Genomic DNA, 26711 nt, shown 5'->3' on the forward strand with positions numbered 1-26711 from the left:
TTGAGGACTCAGAAGCTATCCTTTCATTCTGTTCTGCTTGGTGTTATTAGCAAACCAGTATTTAAGAATTATCAAGGCAAACTCGCACAGGTAATTCTGAACTGTTGTTATTAGCAATATGACATGGGGTTATAGCAATCATTTATTAGGAAAATGCTTGACTGCATGCAACATAATGCTTGCCATCATGAGTTTAATATAATGGTTTGACAATTTTGCCCATAATAACATTTTTCCCCACAGGTGTAAGAAGTGAAGTACCTAAATGTTTTTTTTCTTATTTTTTATTCCAGTGTAAAAGTTTTGGTTTGATAAATGTCATGAATAGAATCATAGAATCATAGAATCATAGAATTGCAGAGTTGGAAGGGGCCTACAAGGCCATCGAGTCCAACCCCCTGCTCAATGCAGGAATCCACCCTAAAGCATCCCTGACAGATGGTTGTCCAGCTGCCTCTTGAATGCCTCTAGTGTGGGAGAGCCCACAACCTCCCTAGGTAGCTGATTCCACCGTCGCACTGCTCTAACAGTCAGGAAGTTTTTCCTGATGTCCAGCCGGAATCTGGCTTCCTTTAACTTGAGCCCGTTGTTCCGTGTCCTGCACTCTGAGAGGATCGAGAAGAGATCCTGGCCCTCCTCTGTGTGACAACCTTTTAAGTATTTGAAGAGTGCTATCATGTCTCCCCTCAATCTTCTCTTCTCCAGGCTAAACATGCCCAGTTCTTTCAGTCTCTCTTCATAGGGCTTTGTTTCTAGACCTCTGATCATAGAGTTAGAACTTTTTAGAGATAAAATGTGTGAAAGAATGTTCAGATTATGGGAAGAATTTCCCATCCTATGTATGAAACAAGGAGCATTCCTATTATAATTATATTCTTTCTATAAACAAGGACATCTTCCTCTTTCTTAATAGTATGGAACAACCCTGAAGTTAGGAAATATCTCAGGAAACACGGCGAGGAGGGGCAGAAGAAACTACATTTTATTAAGGCCTTAGCTAGACCTAAGGTTTATCTCGGGATCGTCCCTGCCTGCTCACAGGATATCCTGTGTGTCATTTACATGAACAGGGATGACCCTGGGACGATATCGGGATAAACCTTAGATCTAGCTAAAGCCCAGGTCAAACCATTGGTCTATCTAGCTCAGTATTGTGTACATTTACTGGCAGTGACTCCCCAGGGGTCTTTGCGAGCTCTACGTGGAGTTGCCCGAGGTTGAACCTAGGATCTCTGGCACTGAAAGCAGGTCCTCTACTACTGCTCTGGAACTCTTCTCACTACCCGTTGGAGATTCATAGCCAGCTGGTGGAGATGGCAGCAGACCTGGTGGATCCCTCTCCAGTTTAAGGCAGTTTCTTATGTCCTTTCTTCCATGTAGAGGACACTTCAAGTCTGAACCAGAAAAGGGAGTTTGTTGCCCCTGCCTTATATTTTCCAAGCAGGGGCTCTCAAAATGAAATAAAATGCTGCTACGTCACCTGGGTGCATGATCTGTTCACCACACTCAGCTCTTCTCATTCTCCATATTGCAGAATTTCCTGCAGGAGGCATAGCCAGCTACCTGAAACCCCATTGCTGTGGGCTGCTCATGGAAGAGCCAAGATTGGTGCCTATATGAATACAGATGGCTAAGAAGCCTAATGGGGAAAGTTGTTAATGACTTCTGTCTTTTACAGCAGGCCCTTTGGTTATGGAAGAAACCAAGATACCACCACACCTACTTAATTTTAAAGGACATTACTTTTTATCAGACCATGTCAAACTGGAATATCTTGAGACAATAGAAGAACTTGAAGTCAGGGATAGTGATATATTTATAGTCACTTATCCAAAATCTGGTAAGAATTCTATATAATACAGTGATTTTATTTTGATTTTATTTAGGAATAGGTTTGTTTTGAACCTAAGTATTTTAAGGCTGCCATCCTATACAAATATATTTGGGACTAAAACCCTTGAGGGGCCTGCCTCTAAGTGCACATGCCTATGATTGTGCTGTAAAATATATGGACCAAACATAACTTTGGATATATTGCCATTCCTAGAGGTCTTTGGCAGGTCTATTAGTATTAAATATGATTTAAATGCACATGTTAGGCCACTCCAAGAAGTGTGTTCTACAGCTTCCTTCTTTAAACAATAACAAATCTTCAGTATGTTATGTGTATAACCTTTTGGGTTATGCTCAAAGTGTATTATCTACACTATGGAGGGTACTCCTATGATTTTATGTGTACAACCTTTTGGGTTATGCTCAAAGTGTATTATCTAATTTACACTATGGAGGCTACTCCTATGATTTCCTTATCAAACTTGTCCACATTCCAAATCATTCTGCATGTCAGACTAGCATGTACTGCCTTTCACACTGCTCCAGATGCAGTGATACATTTCTCTAAATTACATTTTGAAAATATACATGCAAATAAAAATGTAAACCAGGGGACCCCAACCTTTTTGGACTCACATTTGGAATGTGGAGAAACTGCAGTGGGCAGCAGCATAAAATGGCTCCCATGGAGGATGTGGCTACACACATAATGGCTGGCTAGTTAAAAATGAGCTAACGAGCTGCTGGTGGTGGAGATAAATAGCGAGGACGGAGGGGGACGTAGCATGGCAAGGGGTAGAGGAGAGAAAGAGAATGTCGCTAGAAAAGAAGAGGAAGAAGGCTAGGGAAAGGGAAAGAAAATAAATGGTGAGAAAAGGGGTTTGGTGAGAGGAATAGTGAGGCTAGAGACTGGGACTGGGCAGGGAGAGAAAGAATGAGCAATGGGGAAAGGTCTGTTTGGGTGGACACGTATTAGATAGGGCCAGAAAGCAACTCTTTCCTTCCCTCCCTGCCTGCCTGCTGCAGCTGATGTGCAGCGGTTCAGGAATGGGATGGAGAACCTGGTGCCCTGATATTTTCCCAAATTTTTTATTAAAAATATTTTTTGAAGGTGTCAGGGAGTAGAGAGCTTCAGAGGGCATCACTGGAGGTCCCCTCAGGGTGTTATGGTACCCCCTGATCAAACAATTGTACATCCTTGCAGAAATAAACGTTTTTGAAAAGTATGGCACATACTGTGTACAAAGTAATGTCTTCATTTGATGCATACAACAACATTAAGTCATCCACATCGCTCAAAGGTTGAACTGAGTGCATCCTTTCTTGGTTCAGTTGGATCCCTGGTACCGATGGGGATGGAAACAGCCATTATCTTCCAGGGTAGAAAATTCTGGTCTGAATCGGTATAATTCAGTAAACTTCCTAGTTGTTCCCATTTGTCCCACTGATTACTAATGCCAACAGGTTGTAAACTCTTCTTCCAACTCATTGAAATAAGAGATGTGTCCATTGACATAACTATAACTTGAACTAAGCTCCATTGGTGTGTGTGTGTGTGTGTGTACACACATTATTGTGTGTGCACATATGTTTATCTGTCTATGATTTGCGGCACGGTGTGTGGGCGTGTGTGGTAGGTTAGAGCTCCTTGTAATTGAGAGCTTTTTAATCATTATCACCTAAAATCCATGCCCTTACCTTTCTATAACCATTGGTTGATATCACTTTATGTGGATTGCCAGGAGATGACTACCTATACATAATACAAATCATACAAGTATTTGCATTGGGGTTTATTTATTTTGAAATAATTCCCTTCCAAACCCCAGTGATAGGTCAGAGGATTTACTACTATTGACAATAAGTTGTAGTTAAGCATAGAAAATATGTTTACGTACAGAAATGAACTTGATCTTATGCCGTCTCTGATCATCAGTGTCACACCAAAAATTAGATATCTATCCACCACTCTCATCTCAGCATATTGGACACAGAAAGAACACAGGAGCATTACTGCAACAAATGGTTTTCTGTGAAACAGGCTCACAGTGGCTCTATCTTAACAAGAATATTGTTGGTACTCGACACTTAAGTTAATATTCGAGGGAGTGACAGAGGAAATAATTTGATTAAGTAATGGAATGACCCCACACATTACTTTATAAACGAATATGGGGCATCATCAGACAAGCGTTTTATCACACGCTTGCTACTGCTCACTTATGGATGTTCGCATGTCCTTTAGATGACGTCTACCTGCCGTGTGCCTCTCACTCCTTCTGCTCCTTTTTCCATCTCAAAATAGACCCCTTTTAATCCAACTTCTTTTTTTAATATGGAATGTGCCTCAATCTCCTGCTGTGTGCAGGAGAAGTGGCACAATAAAAACGGCCCCTGAATGGGCCACATGGTCTTTGTTTACTTCCTCTTTCCATCCTGAGCTTTGCCCGTGCGACTGGAAACTGAGAGTAGAGGTTGATGGGGGCAGGCACAGCACAAGTAGCCACTGTTGTCTTTCTCAGCATGCAGTCCAGGGGTGGAGCATCTGCACCCCCTTGCCCCTATGAGCGGATGCCTATGGCACCATGACATATGCCTATGTCAAGCTTGGGTAATTCAGCAAGATTTTAAACAACTTGATTTTCCTTTCTAGGAACGGTGTGGACCCAGAACATTTTGTGCTTGATTTTGAATGAAAGCCACCGGAATGGAACTGAGAACATGACCACATACCAGCAGGCTCCGTTTCTAGATTACAACGTAACTAATGTGGATTTTACCCAGCAACCATCACCTCGTATCATAATGGCCCACCTGCCTTATTATTTGGTTCCAAAGGGGCTGAAAGACAAAAAAGGGAAAGTAAGCAAATCTTGTTACGCATTTCCAATTAAAACAACCATCGATAAATTAGCTTCTGGATGTAAAATCTATACATGTATACTTGTATATATTTTGTATATATGGATAGCCCTGCCCTCTTTTGTATCTGGTCACTCTAATATAGCTCCTGCAGCTTTAACTGTTGTGAAAAACAGGGCATTTCACCAGGTGCTGCATGCATACAAATGACACCTGGTGGGAATCTGCACTGATGTTATTCTAACGCTTTGAATGGGTAACTGTGATGCACAGCGTTACGTGACCCTGTATCTCTAACGTTGTAAATGAGTTGTACTTACTGGTTCTATTTCATTGACCCCTTTCTTGTTGCTTAGTTGTAGTACTGCTACTGATCCATGTGCCTCGTTCTACCGGTAATTTTCCTCTTCCTCTTCCCTGAGAGTAGCAGAGCTGCTGGGTTTGCTCCGCCTACTTCCTGTTCTCCTTCCTTCGCTTTGCCTGCTACAGCAGTTGGAGCTTTATCACACCAGTGTTATACTGTGAAATCACTGACAATTGCCTGCAAAGGACTCAGAAGTTTTCCACCTTAAAATCTGCTTTTATTGTGAAGTACTCCCGTGCATCCTGCCTTAATTGTGCTCCTTTTGCAAAAGATCCGCCCTAATTCTGAGCCGCTGCTGCAGGTGCAGGAGCAGGATTTTAAACAAATGCTTACATCTGCGTAAGCTTTAAAGATAAAGACACCAGAATTGGCACAGTAATAGATATTAGGGAGAGCTTTAAGCATACCAAATTTGAATCGAATTGGGTCATCTGTTGATTTTTTATGATTTTTTTTAACATTTCCCCCCTCTTTGCAAAGGAGCTGAGGAACGCTCAAATCACTTCCTGGTAAGCAAAGGATCGCTGTAGCTCCGTGCAGGAAAATTAACATGAGTCTCTGCCAGCAGTCTAAAACTCTAACCAGCGGGGCTTAAATGGTGTGTTTGAAATAATCCCAACAGCTGGGGCTGCCAAAAACAGGCCTCCCCTTCTGCGCTGCTAAAACTTTTCAATTTGGTCACCCATCCAAACCCTGACCTTCTTAGCTTCAGCAAAGTGGCTGGCTCCTATGCATTCAGGCTATTTTCTGGGACTTGTGTTAAGATGTTTTGGGAGGGAGTTTGTGTGTGCTTATGACTATGCACTGCTGGCTAGGAACGAGGCAGGAATGAGGAGCTAGGAACGAGGCAGAGCAAACTGAGCAGCTCTGCTTACTCTCAGAGAAGAGGAAGAATGGAAAGGATTGAACAGTGTGCCCTGAAGTACCATTACAGCGAAACGTAAGTAACACTAGTTTGCCCCCCGTGATACAGAGAACCGATACAGATAAACACGTTAGAAACGGACACTAGCAATGTTATAAGACTAGTGTAGATCCAGCCCTGCTGAAATTCCCTTTTCTATGCAATTGCTAAATATACAGGAGCCCTGCCCTTCTTTCCATATGGTCACCCTAAACAAGCCCATTTGAACCACTACACAGTCTCTTTCTATCACAATCTCACAATACTCTATCCAAATCTCATTAAATGGGCAAAGGGTTCTAGATTGTCAGCAAAATTTTGTTCCCAAAATTAGAAAGAAAGAAAAAGAAAGAGAAAGAGATCACAAAATGGTATCTAGGGCATCTTGCTATATTTACCATTTTTTAAAAAAATGTTATTAATTCTTGCACAGGAAAAGTATGCAGATGGATACATGGTCTCAATTTTTTTAATTTTAGAAAAATGAAACAAAGCACTTCATATGCATGACCTTTATTTTCATTCTTTAAAGCTTGTAAGCTTTTGCAATAAAATGTAGGTCTCAGGTAAGTACAACAAATTCAGTTTGACATGAATGTTACGTGCATTCTCACAGAATCTGCTAATTTTCTGCAAAAGCTAAACATTTTGTCTTCATCTTACAGGTCATTTATGTATACAGAAATCCTAAAGATGCTATGGCATCCTTATTTCTTTATATAAACCCAACAGAAGGATTAGGAAAATCATCTGATTTGGAGGACTTCATGCAGAGTTATTTAGCTGGGAAAGGTAAGACTGAAAAGTGGTGCTGTTAAAATAAAGCGTTTAAATGCAAACAACTAGTTTACAATCAACTGCAAAGAACAAAGAGGCCTTTTCCTAACCCCCATCCAAAGGTCTGCTCAGTGGGATTAGGATGGGGCAGAAGTCCTCTTTTGCTGGTAGGGCAGCCTGTCTGCCCCAGAGGCCACGGAACGCTTTGCAGGCGTAGGAGCAGCGACAGCAATGTTCCATCAGCATTAGTGCACAATTCAGGGAGTTTTTAGGGGTTCTGGGTGGCAGCTTTGGATCCACCTGATCCATTGCCACCTTACTACCCTCTCATCTCTTGGATTAGGCCCTGTAATAATGCTAACGTGAAGCGAGCAAAGTTCATTTCCCTCTGCCAGATTAAAATGTTCTCCCACCTCCGCAGTGAGAAGGCAGGATTTGGAAAGCAGTAGATTATCTGCCATGTAGCTTTCCCACACTTTATAAACACTTAGACTTACTCTGCTTATGACATTTGAAGAAGAGTAAGGGGACATCAAACTGTATAGATGACTCAGACATCTAATTTGCCACTCACCTGCTCAGCTGGGGCAAGAAACAGGGAATTTAGATGAGTACCAGATTAGCAAATTATTATGTGATCTATTAGCTGGTACATGTCTAACAGCCAGACCCCACCCCACCCCTTCTCTTTCAAGCTGTAGCCTGCAGGCAACACATCACCATTATTGCATTGGAACATGTTCTTGGACATTTGTAGCAACCGTTGCTGCATGGGAAATCTTATGGCCCCCTGCCCAGTTTCTATTACAAACAAGACAAGGGAGAAACACTGAACAAAGGTGTTGATTTTTCTTTCTTTCTTTGTTTGGCCAACAGTTGCTTGCAACTCTATCTTTGATCACGTGAAAGGGTGGTACACCCATAAGAATGAGTTCAATGTTCTCTTCCTTTCTTATGAGGAGATGATTAAGGTGAGATACTGATCGCTTTTCTTCTCACGAGCCAATATGACTCAATGGATAGAGTGTTCGGCTTCAGCATGTGGAAATCCCTGCTGCACGCAAGACTTTTACTAAAGTAAAGTAAAGATGGCCTCCTTAAATAAGAATTTGGGAGTCGAGAAGTCAGCCCTGGAATCTTTGCCCTTGTAAAACTATCTCTTTTGTGCAAGGAAGAAGGGCTTTCCAGGCTTCTTTAGACACCACTTTTCTATATCTACATCTTAACAAAGCAAGCAGGGTGGGGAGAAAGGAATGGTGTTTCTCTGAAATTTCCAAATGGGCCAGACACTTTTTGGGAGGTCTCTTGGAACATTACAAAAAACCCTTCTGCTTGGCTTTTAAAAGCCCAGAGGGAGTGTTTATGTCACTGCACCCTCAGATTAAGGTGTGAATTATAATGACAGCCCTGTCTGGTAACAGAGATGGAAGACGTAAGCATTGCAAAGTGCTTTTCGTGCTTTCAGTGCTATGGAAGATGATGATGATGATGATGATGATGATGATGATGATGATTAGCAGCAGCAACATTACATAGGAATATCAGCTCCACCTTCACTTGCTTCTTGAAAAACAGGTCACTTTTAGAAGGAAGGGAAAGGGAGAGAGGAAGGAGGAAGGGCAGATTTAACACATAGCAGAGTTTTAATATTTGTCATAGAAGTTAAACAGGGCTGGACTGGCTACATGAAGCCTGAAATCAGCCTAACACAGAAGGGATGGGTTTCTATGCTGTTACTCTTTGTTCTCTCTGTTTTTACACCTTCTTTAAAAAAGAGTAAAATAAAATAAAAATACATAAACAAGATAGACCAAGAATATAACTAAAAACAAAAGTAGTCATGCTGAAAGACACACTCAGCTTTTGGATTCTCTTTTTTAATAACCATTAAGGGCTTCACCAAATAATGCTAAAACTCCACAGCCTTACTGGGGCTTCTGCTTCTGGATTCTTTGTGGGAGTAAGATCAGCCTCTTTACATGGGCAGACACATGCTTTGAATCAAGGACTTTCTTTCTCAGCAAAGTTCTATATGTTTCACTTTTCAGCCTCTAGATGGTGCTGGCAACATGTCAGATTAACCTTCCTTGGGTTATCTCTGATCTTTTTATCTGCTGGATAAAAGTCAAAAAAGCAAGAGAAACCCCAGGAGGCTCCATGAGGGACCAATCATCTTCCTGCAATAACAACCTCACGTAGAAGTGCTCTAGGAATGCTCCTCCCCCACCCCCAGCAATCAGGTATATAAAGAAGAAAATTGGTTAGGATCTTTCCTAGTCTTCCGCTGCATTGATAATATTTATTTTTTATCTGAGCATTGAACTTCCTTGAAGTTTGAGAAGTTCCAGGGGAGCAGTGCTTACCTGCACTTTGTTTCCTCTGAAAGGAAGGATCGCTGGGGAATTACGGTGTGTATTTGAATTTATTTGTAGATATAGAGAGTGAAGACAGATGGAGGCAGACAGCTTACACCCCACATTTGATCTCCAGAGGGGCTGATCCCGAAAAGTGCTTTCTACAAGGCTGCCTTCATGGCATTGGGTTGCTGCCGCTTTTGGGAAAACCCTGCGCTTTCGCTGCTGCGAGGTGGCGGGGGCTAATCCCAATGCAGAAGGCATTCCGGTGGCCGTTTGGCTTTCCAGGCCTGCCTCCTGCTCTGGCTTCCAGTGACCAATCAGGGGTTGCCTCCCACCTGGTAGGGTGACCATATTTTGGAAATGAAAAAGGAGGACAAGATGTCCAGCCCCCAAGGGGGGGGTGTCCAGCACCAAGAGGGTGTGCCCATGCAAACATAGCCTTGGTCATGTATCTGATGTTACACCACACAATTAAGAAAAATTCAACTGTCCATTAAATCTGCAACAGGAAAGATGCCCTGCTCGCCCAGCACTTCTTAGCTAAAAACTGGAGATCCCCTTTATGCCAAGGGCTGAAAATGCTGAAGGTTCAAGATCCCAAAGAAGAGGTTCGACAACCTCAGTTTGAAAGATATGGCGCCAGCAGTGTTTTAAAACAATAATTTTAAAACTCCATTTTTTAAAAAAAATAATCCTAAAAATCAATGATGAATGGATCTGCTTCAAATTTGGTATGGCTAAGGCCCTACCTAAAAACTGCCATGGTGCCAAGTTTCACTTATTTATCTTTAAAAATAACTGCTTTTTAAAAAATTAAAACCTCAATTTTTTAAAAAAATCCTAAAAATCAACGGATGAACGCAACTGTTTCAAATTTGGTATGGCGAAGGCCCTGACTAAGAGCTACCATGGTGCCAAGTATGGAGGAGGGCTAACTGGAGGAGGGCTAATGTTGTCCCTATCTTCAAAAACGGCAAAAAGGAGGAACCTGGGAACTACAGACCATCCATCCCTGGGAAAATTCTGGAGCAGATTATAAAGAAGTCAATCTGTAAACACCTTGAAATCAATACGGTGATCACTAGAAGCCAACATGGATTTGTCAAGAACAAGTCCTGTCAGACAAATTTGATCTCATTTTTTGATAAGGTAACCTCCCTTGTGGACCGTAGGAACGCTGTGGACGTCATATATCTTGACTTCAGCAAAGCTTTTGACAAAGTACCACATGACATTCTGATTAACAAACTAGCTAAAAATGGGCTAGATGGAACAACTATTAGGTGGATTCACAGTTGGCTACAGAATCGATCCTCCCAGAGTGCAGGACACGGAATAACGGGCCCAAGTTAAAGGAAGCCAGATTCCAGCGGGACATCAGGAAAAACTTCCTGACTGTTAGAGCAGTGCGACAATGGAATCAGTTACCTAGGGAGGTTGTGGGCTCTCCCACACTAGAGGCCTTCAAGAGGCAGCTGGACAAGTATCTGTCGGGGATGCTTTACGGTGGATTCCTGCATTGAGCAGGGGGTTGGACTCGATGGCCTTGTAGGCCCCTTCCAACTCTGCTATTCTATGATTCTATGAACTCTTTATCTTTAAAAATGACAGATTTTCAAAAAATAATTTTAAAACCTCAATTTTTTTAAAAAAATCCTAAAAATCAACAGAACAACAGATCTGTTTTCTATTGGGCATAACTAAAGCCCTACCTAAACGCTATCAGCGTGCCAAGTTTCATCTCTTTATGTTTAAAAATGATGGAGATATAAGCATTTTCATGAATTCCCATTAAAGTAGAGCTGCAGTTTGGCTGGGGAGGATGGAAAAAAAATCCGGATTTTTCTTCAGATTTCATAATTCCGCCTTCCTGGATTTGTGACCAAAAAATACTGACAAATCTGGATTTTTACCTGTCATATGGTCACCCTACCACCTGGGAATGCCTCTGTCTTGACACCAGAGGCATTGCTCCAGCGTAAAAGGTCAGGGTAAGTCCCCGACTTTTTAAATCCGCATCTTTGTGGGAAAGTCTCGTGGTTGCTGCGAGGTGGTTGCTGCATTGTATAACGGATGCAGCACCACTGCACAACCATGCCGGAGCTTTTAAAATGTATAGACAGCCCCCAGAGCTCAGAACCAGCCTTCTCCCACTTTTTCAGTCTCACACAAAACTGCAGTTGCCATATCAAAACCTGCTTCTATTGTTCTGTTACAGGCGTCCCCAACCCACTTAACCCTCTCAATATATATAGAAGACATTTAAGTCACAAAGTGGCTGAAAAGGAAGAAACTGCCCACCTATGCAGCTGTGATTAGAAAAAACAAAATGCACTTTCTCTCCATCACCACAGCACCCCGCTGCCATTCTTCAAAAAACAAAAAACAAAGTTGGATTCTACTGCATTTTAGTCTCCTTCCACCAGAGAGCAGACTTCTCATAGTATTGATGTATTATACAAAACTAATTAGAAGTGTTACTTAGGGGTGTGATCCGCTCCGATTAGGAGCGTAGAAGCAGTAGCGGATTGGCCTGCTCCGCCTTATCCAGAGGCGGAGTAGGAGCGGACCGCGGACCCCTAGAAGCAAGGCGAAGAGAAGCGGACATTTTTCGGAGCTCCTAGTTCAGGCGGAGCGCTCCGGTCGCCATCTTGAAAACATTTCGCCATAGGATTGCATTGCGGCAAATAATCGCGGATAACTACGTTCTTTTTGAAGCTATCGTTCTGGAAATTCTTGTGCTCAGAGAGTCGTGGATGGGGGTCATTTTGAGACCACTCTCACCTCTCTGCGTTGTGCGGGTCGCGTGCTATATTTTTTTTAAAATCGGGTCAACCGCGCGGCTCAAACGGCGTTTTCGGCTTTTCGCCCATAGGATTGCATTGAGGGAAAGAATCGGGGATAACTGGGGGGGGGTTTAAGCTATCGTTCTGAAAATTCTTGTGCACAGAGAGTTGTGGATGGGGGTCATTTTGAGACTACTCTCAACTTTCTGCGTCCTGTGGTTCTTGTGCAATATTTTTTTAAAAATCGGGGTTTGGGTTTTTTTTTTTTTTTTTTGGAAGCGATGACAGGCACATTCAACTCCCAATCCTGATGAGAATTGATCTCCTCAGAAAGCATCATCCTCCAATCCCAGCGTTGGAGGGGGGACTAAGGCAGACCCACCCTGGGAACTTTCTGTTTTGTGTCTCTTTGTGGGTTGGCGTTCGTCGAGGGAACACTTAGTTAGTTAGTGCTCCTGCTTTGGACTTTGGAGATAGATTAGGATAGATTTAGTTTGGCGTGTGTGTGTGTGTTTGTTTGCTTCTTTCTGACTTATAGCTTAGTTTGCCCTGTGTTTTTCCCTTACTTTGATTTAATATAAACTTTATTTTTAAATTTTGGAGTGTGTGTTTGGTGGGTTGGGTTGGTTGCCCCCCCCGACTGTTCTGCTTTTGTGAAAGCTTTCTTTTGAAAGCATACACACACTTCTTGTCCCATTTCCCTACATTTATTAGTAATATTCTTAAACATATTTTATTATATTCTTTTACATAGTCTTAGTAGTATATTAGTATCTCATACATATTATTAGTAGTATTCATATTTTATTCTTCTTATACATATTAGTAGTAGTGTTTGGTTGGTTCTTTTCCCCCCTCCCCTCTCTTAAATCCTGATTGTGTTTCCTTCTATCTTCTATATACCAAAAAATACCAAAAAAAATTTTATTCTCTTTTTCTTCTCTGTGTAACTTGGACTGAGTGTGCTGCTTTTGTGAAGTGCAACAGGCAGCCACAGATTGAGCATTTTGGGGAAAGCATACACACACTTCTTGTCCCATTTCCCTACATTTATTAGTAATATTCTTAAACATATTATTACATATTCTTAGTAGTATATATATTAGTATATTCTCATACATACTATATTAGTAGTATAATATTTTATTCTTTTTATACAGCATACACACTTCTTGTCCCATTTCCCTACATTTAAACATATATTCTTCTTATACATATTCTTAGTAGTACCTTATACATATTATTAGTAGTATTAATATTTTATTAGTCATCATGAAAAGAGGGAGCAGGCGTGCTGAAAGCAGCAAGGCTCAGGCTGGCACCAGTAAGCAGGCTGTCTCTCCTCCTGTGAAAATCAAACGGGCAACTCCTTGGCTGACTGCTCCAAAACAGAAGCAGGACAAGCAGCAGGCAGAGCCACTCTCTTCTGCAACTTGTGCCCGGCGTTCTCTTTTTGAGGGTGGGAATGGGAAAAGTGCCCCTTTACAAGGGGCAGGTGGCATTAGAGGAGGAGGAGTATCCCCAACACCTTCATTATCCTTTCAGCCCACGAGCCCGCTGATGGACCTAGACGAGGGGGAGGGGGAGGAGGAGGAGGCGGTGGGCCTCCAGGATGTGGGGGCTGAGGAGGAGGAGCAGCAGCAGCAGGCCGAGGCTCTCTCCCCAGTCTCATCCCACACCCCTGTTTCTGTGGCAACACCAGAGAGCTCAGGCGGGCAATTGGTGGTGTCACCACGGAAACGAAAGACAAGCATCGTGTGGGACCACTTTGAGTTGGGAGCGGATCCCCGCTTTGCTGTCTGTCGCCACTGCAAACTCAGCCTAAGCAGGGGTTCATCGACAGGGCATTATGGAACCAGCAGCATGAAGATGCATCTTCATAGGCAGCACCAGTCGGTCTTGATGGGGAAAGAGGCGGGCAAGGCGACTGGTTCCAGGGGAAAGCCGAAGGCTGCTGCTGCTGCTGCTGCTGGCACTTCCACTCTCAGCTCTCCATCTCCCATCCCCACAAGGGTTAGGCAGGCAACCCTGCCGGAAATGGGGTGGGGGAAGTATGGAACCACAAGATGGCGTTTTCCAACGCCCTCCCAGATCACCATGTCAATCGGTGAGATGGTGGCGTTGGACGACCAGCCATTCAGCCTCGTCGACAACGCAGGCTTCAAGAGGCTGATGGCGCTTGTGGTGCCATACTATAAGCTGCCGTGTCGCACCACCCTGAGCAGGCGGGTGGTGCCTTCCCTGTACCGTTCCTGCAGGGAGTTAGTGCTGGGTCGTCTGTGCCAGGCAGAGGCACGGATGGTGCACTTCACCTCGGACATTTGGTCCAGCGAGGGCGGAGTGCACGCTTACCTGTCCCTGACGGCACACTGGTGGGCAGCCGTGGGGCAGGAAGGATCCAGCACTACAGGGACTGGCAAGGAGGGCTACTGCTGGGCCCTCCTCCACACGCAAGTGATGGACCAGTCCCACACGGCAGCGGAGATTACGGAGGCCATGAACCGCATGGTGGATGGGTGGCTAGCTGGGCAGAAGGTCACCCGCGGTTACATGGTCACGGACGGGGGAGCCAACATGGTGAAGGCGGTGCGCGACAGCGGATTCGAGGGCGTCCGCTGCATCGCGCACGTCTTGAACCTGGTGGTGAGGGATGGCCTTGGGATGGGCAGCAGCAAGCCCAACCTCGGTCCCCTGTCCGGGATCCGTAACCTCCTGGAGAGCTGCAGAAAGGTGGCAGGCCATTTCCACCACAGCGTCAAGGGCAGTCGCTTGCTGCGGGAGAAGCAGGAGGAGTTGAATCTCCCGCAGCACAGGCTAGTGCAGGATGTGGTGACACGCTGGAACTCCACCTACCTGATGCTGGAGCGGATGGTGGAGCAACAGCGTGCCATCCACGACTTGTTCAGGGTCAGGGACATGGGCGTCCACCACATGGGCAAGCAGCAGTGGGACGCCATGTCCCAGCTGGTGGCGGTCCTCAAGCCGTTCCTGAACGCCACCGAGACCCTGAGCAAAAGCTCTGCCCTCCTCAGCCAGGTGATCCCTGTATGCAGGCATCTCCAGAAACAGATGGGCGACTTTCTGGAGTACAGGGATCCCGTCACCGGCAGGCGCTTCGAGCCCGAGGTCCGCGAAGCAGTGACTAGGCTGAGGGACGGCCTGACGCGGAGGCTGGAGCCCATCCAAACCGATAGGGTCCACATGTTGGCAGCCATGTGCGACCCTCGTGTGAAGGATGGGCTTTGTGGGCCAAATAGCAGGCAGCACTGGGTGGAAACGCTGGTGGGCGAAGTGCGGGCGGCATGGGCCAAGAGGGTGGGGCAGAGTGAGGCAGAGGAGCAGGCCACCCCTCCCCGCAGCAGCACCAGCAGCACCAGCAGCAGCCTCACGTGCATCCCTCCCAGCAGCAGCACAGGCGAGGGGTATTGGGAAGAGGCTCTGCACGCCGTGGTTGGGCAGAGACCCTCCCCAGCCACCAGCCAGGATGACGCTGCAACCACCATGCAGCGTTACCTGTCAGAGCCCATGGAGGACTGCTCCATGGACCCCCTGGCCTACTGGTCATCCCGCTTTCAGATTTGGCCGGACCTGTCGCGGGTGGCCATGGATCGACTCAGCTGCCCACCCACCAGTGTTCCAAGCGAGAGGGTGTTCTCTATGGCGGGCGACATAGTGACCCCTCACCGCTCTCGCTTGGAGCCGGACTTGGTGGAGCAGCTGGTCTTTCTGAAGGGCAATCTCCCCCTGCTGGGATACCCCACCCTCAAACCCTCGTGGGAGTGACAGGCAGGCTCCCCTCCCTTTAATTCCACCCCTCCTTTGGTTGGCAGGCACACTACAGTTCAGGCAGGCTGGTTTTTTCTTTTTATTATTATTTTTATTATATTTTTCTTCTTCTTCTTCTTCTTCTTCTTCTTCTTCTTATTATTATTATTATTATTATTATTTAGTGGCTGTGTTACAGTTCACAACATCAACTCTGAATCATTACATTCGTCTCTGTAGGCACTAGGCAGAGTTTGTCACCGTGCGTGTGTGTGACTGACTGTGAGGGCAAAGCACCGCACTTGAGTTCATTTCATTTCTGTGGCGTCCGGTACAGCTTAGTCAACTCATCCGGATAGTTTTCCACCCAGTTCCAAAAGACTCCATGATTGACTGCACGTGTTTAGGTGAGGTGCAAGCAGGGGGCAAGGCAATGCCTGGCACCACCACCACTAGCCAGGCTGCCTCTCTCCAGCAGTCCACGGGTCGCCCTTTGGAGTGCCCTGGGAGTGGAAGACGTACTCCGTGATCCAGAAGTATGGTTTTGAGAAGCAAGCTGTCACTTGAACTCATGGAAGTCATTGACTTCAGCACAGCCACTACGTAGAGGCTGTGGTCCTCCAGGATCTGGGTGACTCGATCAGTGTGCTGATTTTGAGAAGCAACCTTTCACTGAAACTCATTCACTTCCCCAATTGAGGGTGAGGGAGGTTAAACTCCAGCAGTCCACGGGTCGCCCTTTGGAAAGCTCAGGGATCAAGTGGACTACTCGACCAGTCTGCTGATTTTGAGAGGCAACTTTTCACTTCAACTCATGGACTTCCCCAATTGAGGGAGGTACTCCAGCAGTCCACCGATCTCCCGTAGCACAGCCACTTAGTGCGTACGGACAGTTTAAGTTTCCTGAGAAGTGAGCTCTCACTTCAACTCATGACAGCCATTGACTTCACCACAGCCACTACTGTGGATGCTGTGGTCCTCCAGGATGTGGGTGAGGATTAGTCGCAGAAGCTGGTCCAGCTTCTCTCCCTGGTCTCGTCCCACCCCTCTTCCGCTGTAACGCCCTCTTTGAGAAGCAAGCTGTCACTGAAACTCATGAAAGCCATAGACTTCCGAAGCAACCTTTCACTTCAACTCATTGACTTCCCCTTTGAGAAAAAGCTAAGCTCCAGTAATGCACCGTTTGTCCGTGGGACAGCTCTCTTACGAGAAGCTGCACTGCATATGCAGCAGTGCCATGGCTTTGAGAAGCCGAGACCCATCCCAGCCACCGGGAACCGGAGGAAAACTCCAGCAGTCCACGGGTCGCCCTTTAGATAGCTCGGGGATCAAATGGAGTCCTTGATCTGTGTGCTGATTTTGAGAAGCAACCTTTCACTGAAACTCATTCACTTCCCCTATGTGTGGGAGGTACTCCAGCAGTCCACCGATCGCCCGTAGCACAGCCACTAGCAAAGCCACTACAGTGGATGCTCTCCTCTCTCTCTCTCCTCAGTCTCATCCAACCCCTCTTCCTCTTCCCCTTCTGCTGTAACCCCTCTTTGAGAAGCAAGCTTTCACTTAAACTCATCATTCATTTCCCCAATTGAGGGAGGTAAAGTCCAGCAGTCCACGGGTCGCCCTTTGGAGGGCTCAGCAGCAACGTTAATCCTCCAAGCATGCACACAAATCTTCCATACTCAAAGTAACTGCTTCAATAACTAGTAGCTCCTTTTTGCCCGCCTGCCTGCCTGCCCCCAGAGATCTATGGCATACCTGTGCAAGGTACCAGCTCCTTTGTGCCCACCGGCCCAAGCCTGCCTGCCTGCCTGCCCATGCCCGCCTGCCCGGGAGCCGTCCTTGTGAGGTAGCTGGATCTGCTGGGACTCAGTCCCCCAGAGATCTATGGCATACCTGTGCAAGGTACCAGCTCCTTTGTGCCTGCCTGCCTGCCTGCCTGCCTGCCTGCCTGCCTGCCCATGCCCGCCTGCCTGTCACTCCCCAATTGAGGGAGGTTAACTCCAGCAGTCCACGGGTCGCCCTTTGGAGAGCTCAGGGATCAGATGCACTATTCGTGATCCAGTCTGGTGATTTTTTGAGAAGCAAGCTGTCACTTCAACTCATGGACTTCCCCAATTGCGGCTGGTACTCCAGCAGTCCACCGAACTCCCATAGCACAGCCACTTAGTGCATAGGGACAGTTTAAGTTTCCTGAGAAGTGAGCTCTCACTTCGACTCATGACAGCCATTGACTTCACCACAGCCACTTTGTGTTGGATGCTGTGTTCCTCCAGGATGTGGGTGAGGAGGATTAGTCGCAGCAGCTGGTCGAGCTTCTTTCCCCAGTCTCATATGGAGCAATTAAAGGTATCTGAGAAGTGAGCTCTCACTTCAACTTCAAGTTCAGACACTTGAGCACAGCCCCTACGGTGGAGGCGCAGCTGGCCGTGCCTCTCTCCCCAACCACTGACTGCATAGGGACAGTTTAAGTTTCCTCCTGAGAAGTGAGCTTTCACTTCGACTCATGACAGCCATTGACTTCACCACAGCCACTTCTCGTTTTGTAGTGCGCCGAGTTGAGCACATCCACTCCGGTGGATGCTCTGGTCCTCCAGGATGTGGGTGAGAGGAGGATTAGTCGCAGCAGCTGGTCGAGCTTCTATCCCCAGTCTCATATGGAGCAAAGTTTTCTGAGAAGTGAGCTCTCACTTCAACTCATGAGAGTCATTGACTTCACCACAGCCACTCCTGTGGATGCTCTGGTTTGCCAGGATGTGTAGCAGCAGCTGGTCGAGCTCCTCTCCCCTATGTGCCGAGCCAAGCTCCAGCAGTCGACCGATCTCCCGTAGCACAGCCACTTAGTGCATACGGACAGTTTAAGTTATCTGAGAAGTGAGCTCTCACTTCAACTCATGACAGCCATTGACTTCACCACAGCCACTTTGTGTGGGATGCTGTGGTCCTCCAGGATGTGGGTGAGGATTAGTAGCAGAAGCTGGTCCAGCTTCTCTCCCCGGTCTCGTCCCACCCCTCTTCCGCTGTAACCCTGTCTTTGAGAAGCAAGCTGTCACTGAAACTCATGGACTTCCCCTATGTGCGGGTGGTACTCCAGGCGTCCACCGATCGCCCATAGCACAGCCACTTAGTGTGTACGGACAGTTTAATTTTTCTGAGAAGTGAGCACTCACTTCAACTCATGACAGCCATTGACTTCACCACAGCCACTTTGTGTGGGATGCTGTGGTCCTCCAGGATGTGGGTGAGGATTAGTAGCAGAAGCTGGTCCAGCTTCTCTCCCCGGTCTCGTCCCACCCCTCTTCCGCTGTAACCCTGTCTTTGAGAAGCAAGCTGTCACTTCAACTCATGGACTTCCCCTCAGAGAAAAAGCTAAGCTCCAGCAGTCGACCGATCGCCCGTAGCACAGCCACTTGGTGCGTACGGACAGTTTACGTTTCCTGAGAAGTGAGCTCTCACTTCAACTCGTCTTGTAGTGCGCCCGCCGAGTTGAGCACAGCCACTACAGTGGATGCGCCTGCCCGCCTGCCTGGGAGCCGTCCTTGTGAGGTAGCTGGATCTGCTGGGACTGACTCCCCCGCAGATCTATGGCTTACTTGTGCAAGGTACCAGCTTTTCTGGGTCCGCCAACCCATGCCTGCCTGCCTGTCTGCCCGCCTCCCCCGGGGTGCTGCTGTGGTGGGGCATCTGCCAGGACTGACTCCTCGCCTACTCTGCCTGCCTCTCTGCCCGCCTGGTGCCTGGTTTGCTCCCAATCGTCCTCCTCTGTGCCCCTCAAGGTGTAACTGCTGGCTTAGAAAGAAAGAACCAGCCATCTTTGCCTCACTTGCTCCTTGCGCCCGCTTACGGGTTGGTTTGCTATGCGTTAGTGCTCAAGCCATCCTTGCGGCACTACAATGCATGCTGCCTGCCTGCCTGCCTGCCTTCCCTCCCTTCTCCCCTTCCCGCCTTGCAGGGATGGTGTATGTGTCTTGCTTTGACTCAGGGGAGAAGTCCTTCCTGTGCTCACTTAGACTTTATCAAGTTCAATAATCCCTTTTTCAAATGTGCCAGAAGATTTAGGGTTATCTCGTGGCATGTTGGGATTTCCTTGGAACTGGCCCCATTGAGCTGTCTGCATTGCAACTTTAAATCCCTGACATACTGGAGTGCCCGATTTTCAAAAGTTCCCCTAACATCAGGGGATGATGGGATTGCCTTGAAACTTGGTGTCCATGGGGACACATGGGTAAGCTGTCATGGGACCAAAGGATAGGTTTCTGATGTGCAAATTGACGTAGTTGTAGAATGGGACTTGATTTGGGGTGAGTTAAAAAGTTTAAGCCGCGCCAAAAATCAGGGGATGATGGGATTGCCTTGAGTCTGGGCGTCCATGTGGACACATGGATAAGCTATCATGGTGCCGAGTTTGAGGTTTCTAACATGCAAATTGACGGAGCTATCCCAAGGGGTGTGAATGGGGTGCCCGATTTTCATAAATTCCCCAAAAATCAGGGGATGATGGGATTGCCTTGAAACTTGGCGTCCATGTGGACACGTGGATAAGCTATCATGGTGCCGAGTTTGAGGTTTCTAACATGCAAATTGACGTAGTTGTAGAATGGGACAATTTGGGGTGAGTTAAGCCACGCCAAAAATCAGGGGATGATGGGATTGCCTTGAGTCTGGGCGTCCATGTGGACACATGGATAAGCTTTCATGGTGCTGAGTTTGAGGTTTCTAACATGCAAATTGACGGAGCTATCCCAAGGGGTGTGAATGAGGTGTCCGATTTTCAAAAAATCCCCAAAAATCAGGGGATGATGGGATTTGCTTGAAACTTGGCGTCCATGTGGACACGTGGATAAGCTATCATGGTGCCGAGTTTGAGGTTTCTAACGTGCAAATTGATGGAGCTATCGAAAGGGGTGTGAATTAGGGTTATGGGTGGTGCGTTAGAGGTTAGAGCCGCGCCAAAAATCAGGGGATGATGGGATTGCTTTGAGTCTGGGCGTCCATGTGGACACATGGATAAGCTTTCATGGTGCCGAGTTTGAGGTTTCTAACATGCAAATTGACGGAGCTATCCCAAGGGGTCTGAATGGGGTGCCCGATTTTCAAAAATTCCCCAAAAATCAGGGGATGATGGGATTGCTTTGAAACTTGGCGTGCATGTGTATACCCCCATGAGGTGTCATGGTGCCAAACGTGAGGTTTCTAACTTGAACAGAAAAAAAGTTGTATACTTTTTTAGCTTTCTATGCAACCCTATGGGGGGCAAAAACGGAGCTCCGGATCCGGAGCTCCGAGCGGAGCGGAGCGGAAGTGGGCGGAGCGGGGGCGGAGCGGAGCGGCCCGATCCGGAAAATGGCGGATCTGCAAGTGAAGCGGAGCGGGGGGTCCGTGCACACCCCTAGTGTTACTATTAATATCCACCAACAAGATCTTTGTAATGGTAATTGAAATACAGCCAAATCGGCAGCTTCTTCAGAAACTGCCTGTATCTTCATTTCCACCAATGAGTTAAGAAATAATGTTTTCCATATGGGTAGCCATGTAACAAAAGCAATGAAGAGCCTTATGGCACCTCAACATAACACATTTATGATATTATCACATTTTGGTCACTAAGCTTAACGTAATGATACTCTCACAGCATGCCTACTCAGAAGTCAGTCCCTGAATTTAGTTGAGTTTACTCCGAGGTAAGTGTGTATAGGATTGCAACTTAAAACTCCGAAATGAAATAACTCTTTATTTCAGGACCTTAGAGGTGCCGTATTAAAAATCTGCAGTTTTGTGGGAAAGCAATTAAGCAGCCAGGAGGTTGACAAAGTTGTGGATCTGGCTACATTCAAGAATATGAAAGCTGATCGTAGGGCAAATAATGAGATTGTACTTGAAAGAATGTTCAAGCTGGAGAACATTAACCATCTACGCAAAGGTAATTCTAATTCAAGAAAATCAAGTTGCATCTTCATAACCATCATGAGGCATATTAATGTTTCATTCTAAACCATACACTAACTCAAAATGTTAAATCCTGAAATTGGGTATTTTCCAGCATTGGGAAATGCCAAAAAGACAGATTAACACTCTTCCCTCTGATCAAGTAATCGCCCCCTCTGCCAGTTCTATAGCAGTGACCACCTACTTCCATAGCAGTGAACACTCATTTCGTTTATGGTTTATGATCATGCAGTCACTGTAGGTGGGATAGAACCAACTGCAAGATTTTAATATCTGCATACATCCATTGCCCCTTGCTTGGTATTCATGACCAAGCACCACTGTACTTTATATTGCTATATTAGTTGAGTATGAGAGTAGGGAAGACAAGATGTCCAGTATCTGATTTCCAAATGCATTCTTAAGAAACTAAAGATCAGGCCACCCTAAAATAGATCAAGTACAAATTTAGAACTTTAAAAAGATAAAAAGGCTGTATATAACCAGCTACATTAAAAACCAGGGAAAGCCTGTGTAAAAAGTTATATCTTCAGGAGGTGTTTAAAAAATATTACCTTTCCTGCCTCCTGAACTATATGAGGGTGGGTCTTCCAGATGGTGGGTGCCACCACAGAGAAGGCCTGCTGCCGAGGTTCTTCATGGCATGAGAAATATATTAAATTTGATCCCCTGAGCAGGTTCACTTCTGTCTCCATTCTCTCTCCCAGGGCATGTCTGGACTAGTGTTTATTCTGGGGATCATCCCGGGACCATCCCTGTGCATCCATATGACACACAGGAGATCCCGGGAGCAGGGAGGTTTGATCCCTCCATTTCACCAGAATAAGTTGGACCACTATTAGCCCGATTCTTCCCGCGGTCTAGGGATCATCCCGAGACTGCGGGAGGTGTGTGGGTTCCCGTCTCAGCTTTGTTCTGCCTCCTCGCAAGTAAACGTGAGGAGACAGGAAACAGGCATGGGGCATGGAGCTCTTCAGGCACACCGTGCCTATCGGGGCTGGTGGGGGAGCAGGATTGTTGCTGTTTTTTTAAAAAACTTACTTTTTTATTGGAGCGCGCATGCGCTCATCTTCTGTAAAATAAAAAAAAAGAAAATGGCGGGCGCAACATCACTCCTTCCTCCTGGGATGTTGTGCTCGCATGTGGACAAAGGGGAGGATCTTGCAAGCAGAATAATGCAAGATCCTCCCCCTCCATCCCCTGGGGCTTGTCTATATGGCTTCTTTACCCCGACGTAAATGCGCAGATTTTCATTTTAGGACATTTGCTGCAGCGCCGGGTTTTTAATGTGATAATGCGCATATTCGCATTTGCAATTTACCGTGACTTTTGGATCAACATCCGAGTTTGCACTGCATTAAAGTTATGTGTCCTTAGGGGAGTTAAATCGCATTTTGACGTGTAGGCATAATTCGAGGGCAGGACAAAGTGATTGGCCGATTTCCCGCCTTCCCACCTATCGCATCCTCTGGCTGCCTTGTTCCTTTGCGCTGTTTTCATGTCCTGAGATGGAGCTTTTAAAATTGAAACAAAGTGAGCGGAATGGGCAGCGAGAGGGAGGAGACATGTGCAGTCCCCCTCTTGCATCCTCGTCTGCTGCCTCGTTCCTTTCCTCACTCGGTTTTCCTCCTATAATGGGAATGGGCAGATACAGCTTTTAAAATTAAAACGAAGAGGGGACTCCTCTGCAAGCAGTCTGCGACCCCGTCACAGCGCACGGTGCGCTCATTGCTGCTCTCGGCCGGCTTCTTGTACACAATGCCTGTGCCAGAACAAGACTGGGCGGGGGGGGGGGGAGCATGGCCATTGGTGAAGGCTGTTCTAGAGCATCCACTTTTCCACAATTAAGATAAAACATATGCGACCCACCGAAAGTGTATAGCCTTAATTTTCTTCATAAAACATGGTAATAATAATAATAATAATAATAATAATAATAATAATAATAATAATAATAATAAATTTCATGGATTTGTTTAATGGATGACTTGAATATATTATTCACTTTGAAATAGCCTCTTGCATCCAGGAACTTACATGATGTAAACATCTAATATAAATTCAAAGCCAGAGTTATGAGTTCAAACCCATTTTCAACTTAATAAACAGTGCCCAAAAGTTATGCTTTCTATAATAGTAATATACTAGGGCTGAAAAATATGAAAATAAAAAAAATACAGAAGATAAAATACAATAAAAACATTTGAAAGGTTAAAACTACAAAAAATAACCAAACAGAAACTAGCAGCAAAAGATTTAAAATATATGCATTATTGGGAGCATGTCCCATCATACTCAGTAGGACTTATTTCTGAGTAGATTGCACTATAAATGATAGGCAATTGCATTATAATCAAAGGCAGTTTTAAACAATGCATTTAGTACTAGGATGTGCTGTAATAAAACAAAATACTAATTATTAATTGATGAAATAATTAAAATATTTCCTTTATGATTTATCATTTCATTTTAGCTCCCAAGTGTGGATGGTCTACACCTGTGCTTCAGATACCACTGCTTTCCTAATTCACTAGCTTCCTTGAATCTCTTTTTTATTTTGGGTACAATCTTAAATTTATTTACCTGGGAGGAAGCCTCATTGAATCCAATGGGGCTTACTTCTAAGTAGACACACACACTCCCACCAGCCCACCAAACAGCTGTTTGGCAGAGGAGTGGTAGCAGGACTGAGCTGCCTTGGAGACAGGCGCTTGGGGAGATTTCTCCTTGCATGCTGGGTTCCCAGGAGAATTGGGAAGCCCTTCCCCACAAGACCAGCACACGGGAGTTTTGCCAGGTGGTGGTTGTGGCCTGAATCTGTTGGAGAACATGCATACAAGAAGAGTACTTATTTATTTATTTAAAATATTTCTTGGCTGCCTTCCAGGGCAGAAGCCCGCACAAGGCGGCTTACCATAATAAAATACATAAAAACAGTTAAAATAATAAAAGCAATTTATATCCCGCTTTTTTTCCTCCAAGGAACCCAAGGCGGTGTACATAATCCTCCTCCTCTTCTCCATTTTATTTTCACAACAACAACCCTGTGAGGTAGGTTGGGCTAAAAGTCTTTGACTGGCCCAAAGTCACCTAGTGGGTTTACATGTCCAAGTCGGGACTAGAACCCAGATCTCCTGACTCCCAGTCCAACACTTTAGCCACTACACCACACTGGCTCTCATTGGCACACTGGCTCTCATAATAAAATCATAATGAAAAAATAGCATTTTAAAACAATAAAACCGACAATAAAACCAACAAGAATAATAGCAGCAATGACAGTACTCATCAGGGGAAGCCCACAGTAAAATAAAATGTTTTTAAGCTATACTAGATGCAAAAGAGGGCTGGGCTCCTACAGCTTTAACTGTTGTGATGAAGAGGGAATTTCACCTGGTGCTGCGTGCATATGAATGACACCTGTTAAAATCCCCTTTGCTATACAACCGTTAGAGATACAGGAGTCCTTTCCTTTTCTTATGTTCACCCTATTAAAAGCCTGCAAGGACGGTGCATGGCGGACCTCCGATGGGAGTTTGTTTCAGAGGTACAAAACAAACAAACCCTAAATGCAATAGAATGAAAAAAAATAGTTTCCCACCGACTCCAATACAAGAAGAATAAAACGCTATCAATGTTTTAAGTAATAATATCTTCAGACAGCATGGCTAAAAAGCATTGCCAATGAATTTGCGAAGGACACTTTTGACAGGGGTGGGGTTATTCTTAAACTGCTCTTTCTCCCTCAAAATGTCACCAGTCTTCCTGATATATCATAAATTATTAGTGGTAACTGTAATGTTTCTGGGTCAAACAAACAGACAAAACAAGTGGCTAGAGAAAGGATAAATAGGTAAATTAATTTATTAAATTTCTATACTGTCCAATAGCAAAAGCTCTCAAGGTGGTTAAAATATATTTCTAAGAACCTTTTGTAAAACAACCTACAGGCCTTTCAAACTACCTAGGACATGTGACTTTTACCTCAAATTCCCAACTCCTTTATACTAACAGAGTGTCGCTGAAGTATAAACTCATTACTGCTACTTCTTCTTCTTCTTCTTCTTCATCATCATCATCTTCATCATTAATTATTCAATGATAATTTAAATAATATAAATACTAAAGCACATAACGGTTGAAATTCCTGCATGAAGTGTGTTATCCATGGAAAAGCAATTATCTTTACCAGTTAATAATTATACTATCTTATTAAATGTATCCATAGGCTGTCCTGTGTGTTTTATTTTCCTGGTAGAACATCTCAATGTTTGTTCATGATGGGTATCTAGTGGGCTACATTGAGAGCACCAGGCATTTCTGGTCATTTGAAGATTAAGCGTTTGATTCATCTCCCCGCAACAAACAGACTGTGAATTTATGCATGAGGAGTCTGGAGCTATCCCTAGTATTAAAGGCAAAATCATCAATGAATTAAAACTTCATTTTATCCTCTCCTCTCATCAGGTACCATTGGAGACTGGAAAAATATAATGACAGTGTCACAGAGTGAAAGATTTGACAAGGTCTTTCGGGAGAAAATGAAAGACATACCTCTCAAATTCATCTGGGATATTAAAGAAATGCAAAACCACACTTAGCATGGACACTGCGTAAGAAGGCAAAACTTTCCTCTCATCAGGCACAGTTTTTTGCTCTGCTAAAAATGTTAACTAGTTTGAAATATAATATAACAATATACTAATTAATATTTTACAAATATTTTCTGAAGATATTATCAAATGTTTCTGGGAAGGTATATATTAAAGGGATGTTTTAAATAAGTGTTTTCTCTTGTTTAAATATTAGTAGAACAAAAGAGGAAAAGAAAAGAAGAATGAACTGAATAAAACATTTTTGTGCTGGCATTATATTTCTGGAGACAGAACCAGTGCAAGTCCTTTTGTTGCATGCAGTGAAGGTCAAGGGGTGACCCTGTTCCCATTCCACGTACAGAAGCCCACTAGAGTAGCAGTTGGATCTTACTCCAACACAGTGTACCTAAGGGCAGCAGGCTATAAGGCCAAAGGCAGACCATGTGGCACACCAAGCTCTATCTTTCCGGATTTACAATGGGTTCCTTTAGATGGAGAACACATGATTTGGAATTGAAAACTTCC

General features: G+C 45.2%; 1 protein-coding gene across 1 annotated transcript; it reads left to right on the forward strand.

The window, feature by feature from the left end:
* On the forward strand, nt 1–26380 carry LOC134397790 (amine sulfotransferase-like). The gene is made up of 7 exons (XM_063124751.1): nt 1–90; nt 1679–1840; nt 4487–4695; nt 6629–6755; nt 7617–7711; nt 21385–21565; nt 26059–26380. The coding sequence occupies exons 2-7, from the start codon at nt 1693–1695 to the stop codon at nt 26190–26192; spliced, it is 894 nt and encodes a 297-aa protein (XP_062980821.1). The 5' UTR covers nt 1–90; nt 1679–1692; the 3' UTR covers nt 26193–26380.
* The last annotated feature ends 331 nt before the right edge of the window (nt 26381–26711 follow it).

The sequence above is a fragment of the Elgaria multicarinata genome, chromosome 4 (genome assembly GCF_023053635.1).
Source record: "Elgaria multicarinata webbii isolate HBS135686 ecotype San Diego chromosome 4, rElgMul1.1.pri, whole genome shotgun sequence".
NCBI classification, from domain to species: domain Eukaryota; kingdom Metazoa; phylum Chordata; class Lepidosauria; order Squamata; family Anguidae; genus Elgaria; species Elgaria multicarinata.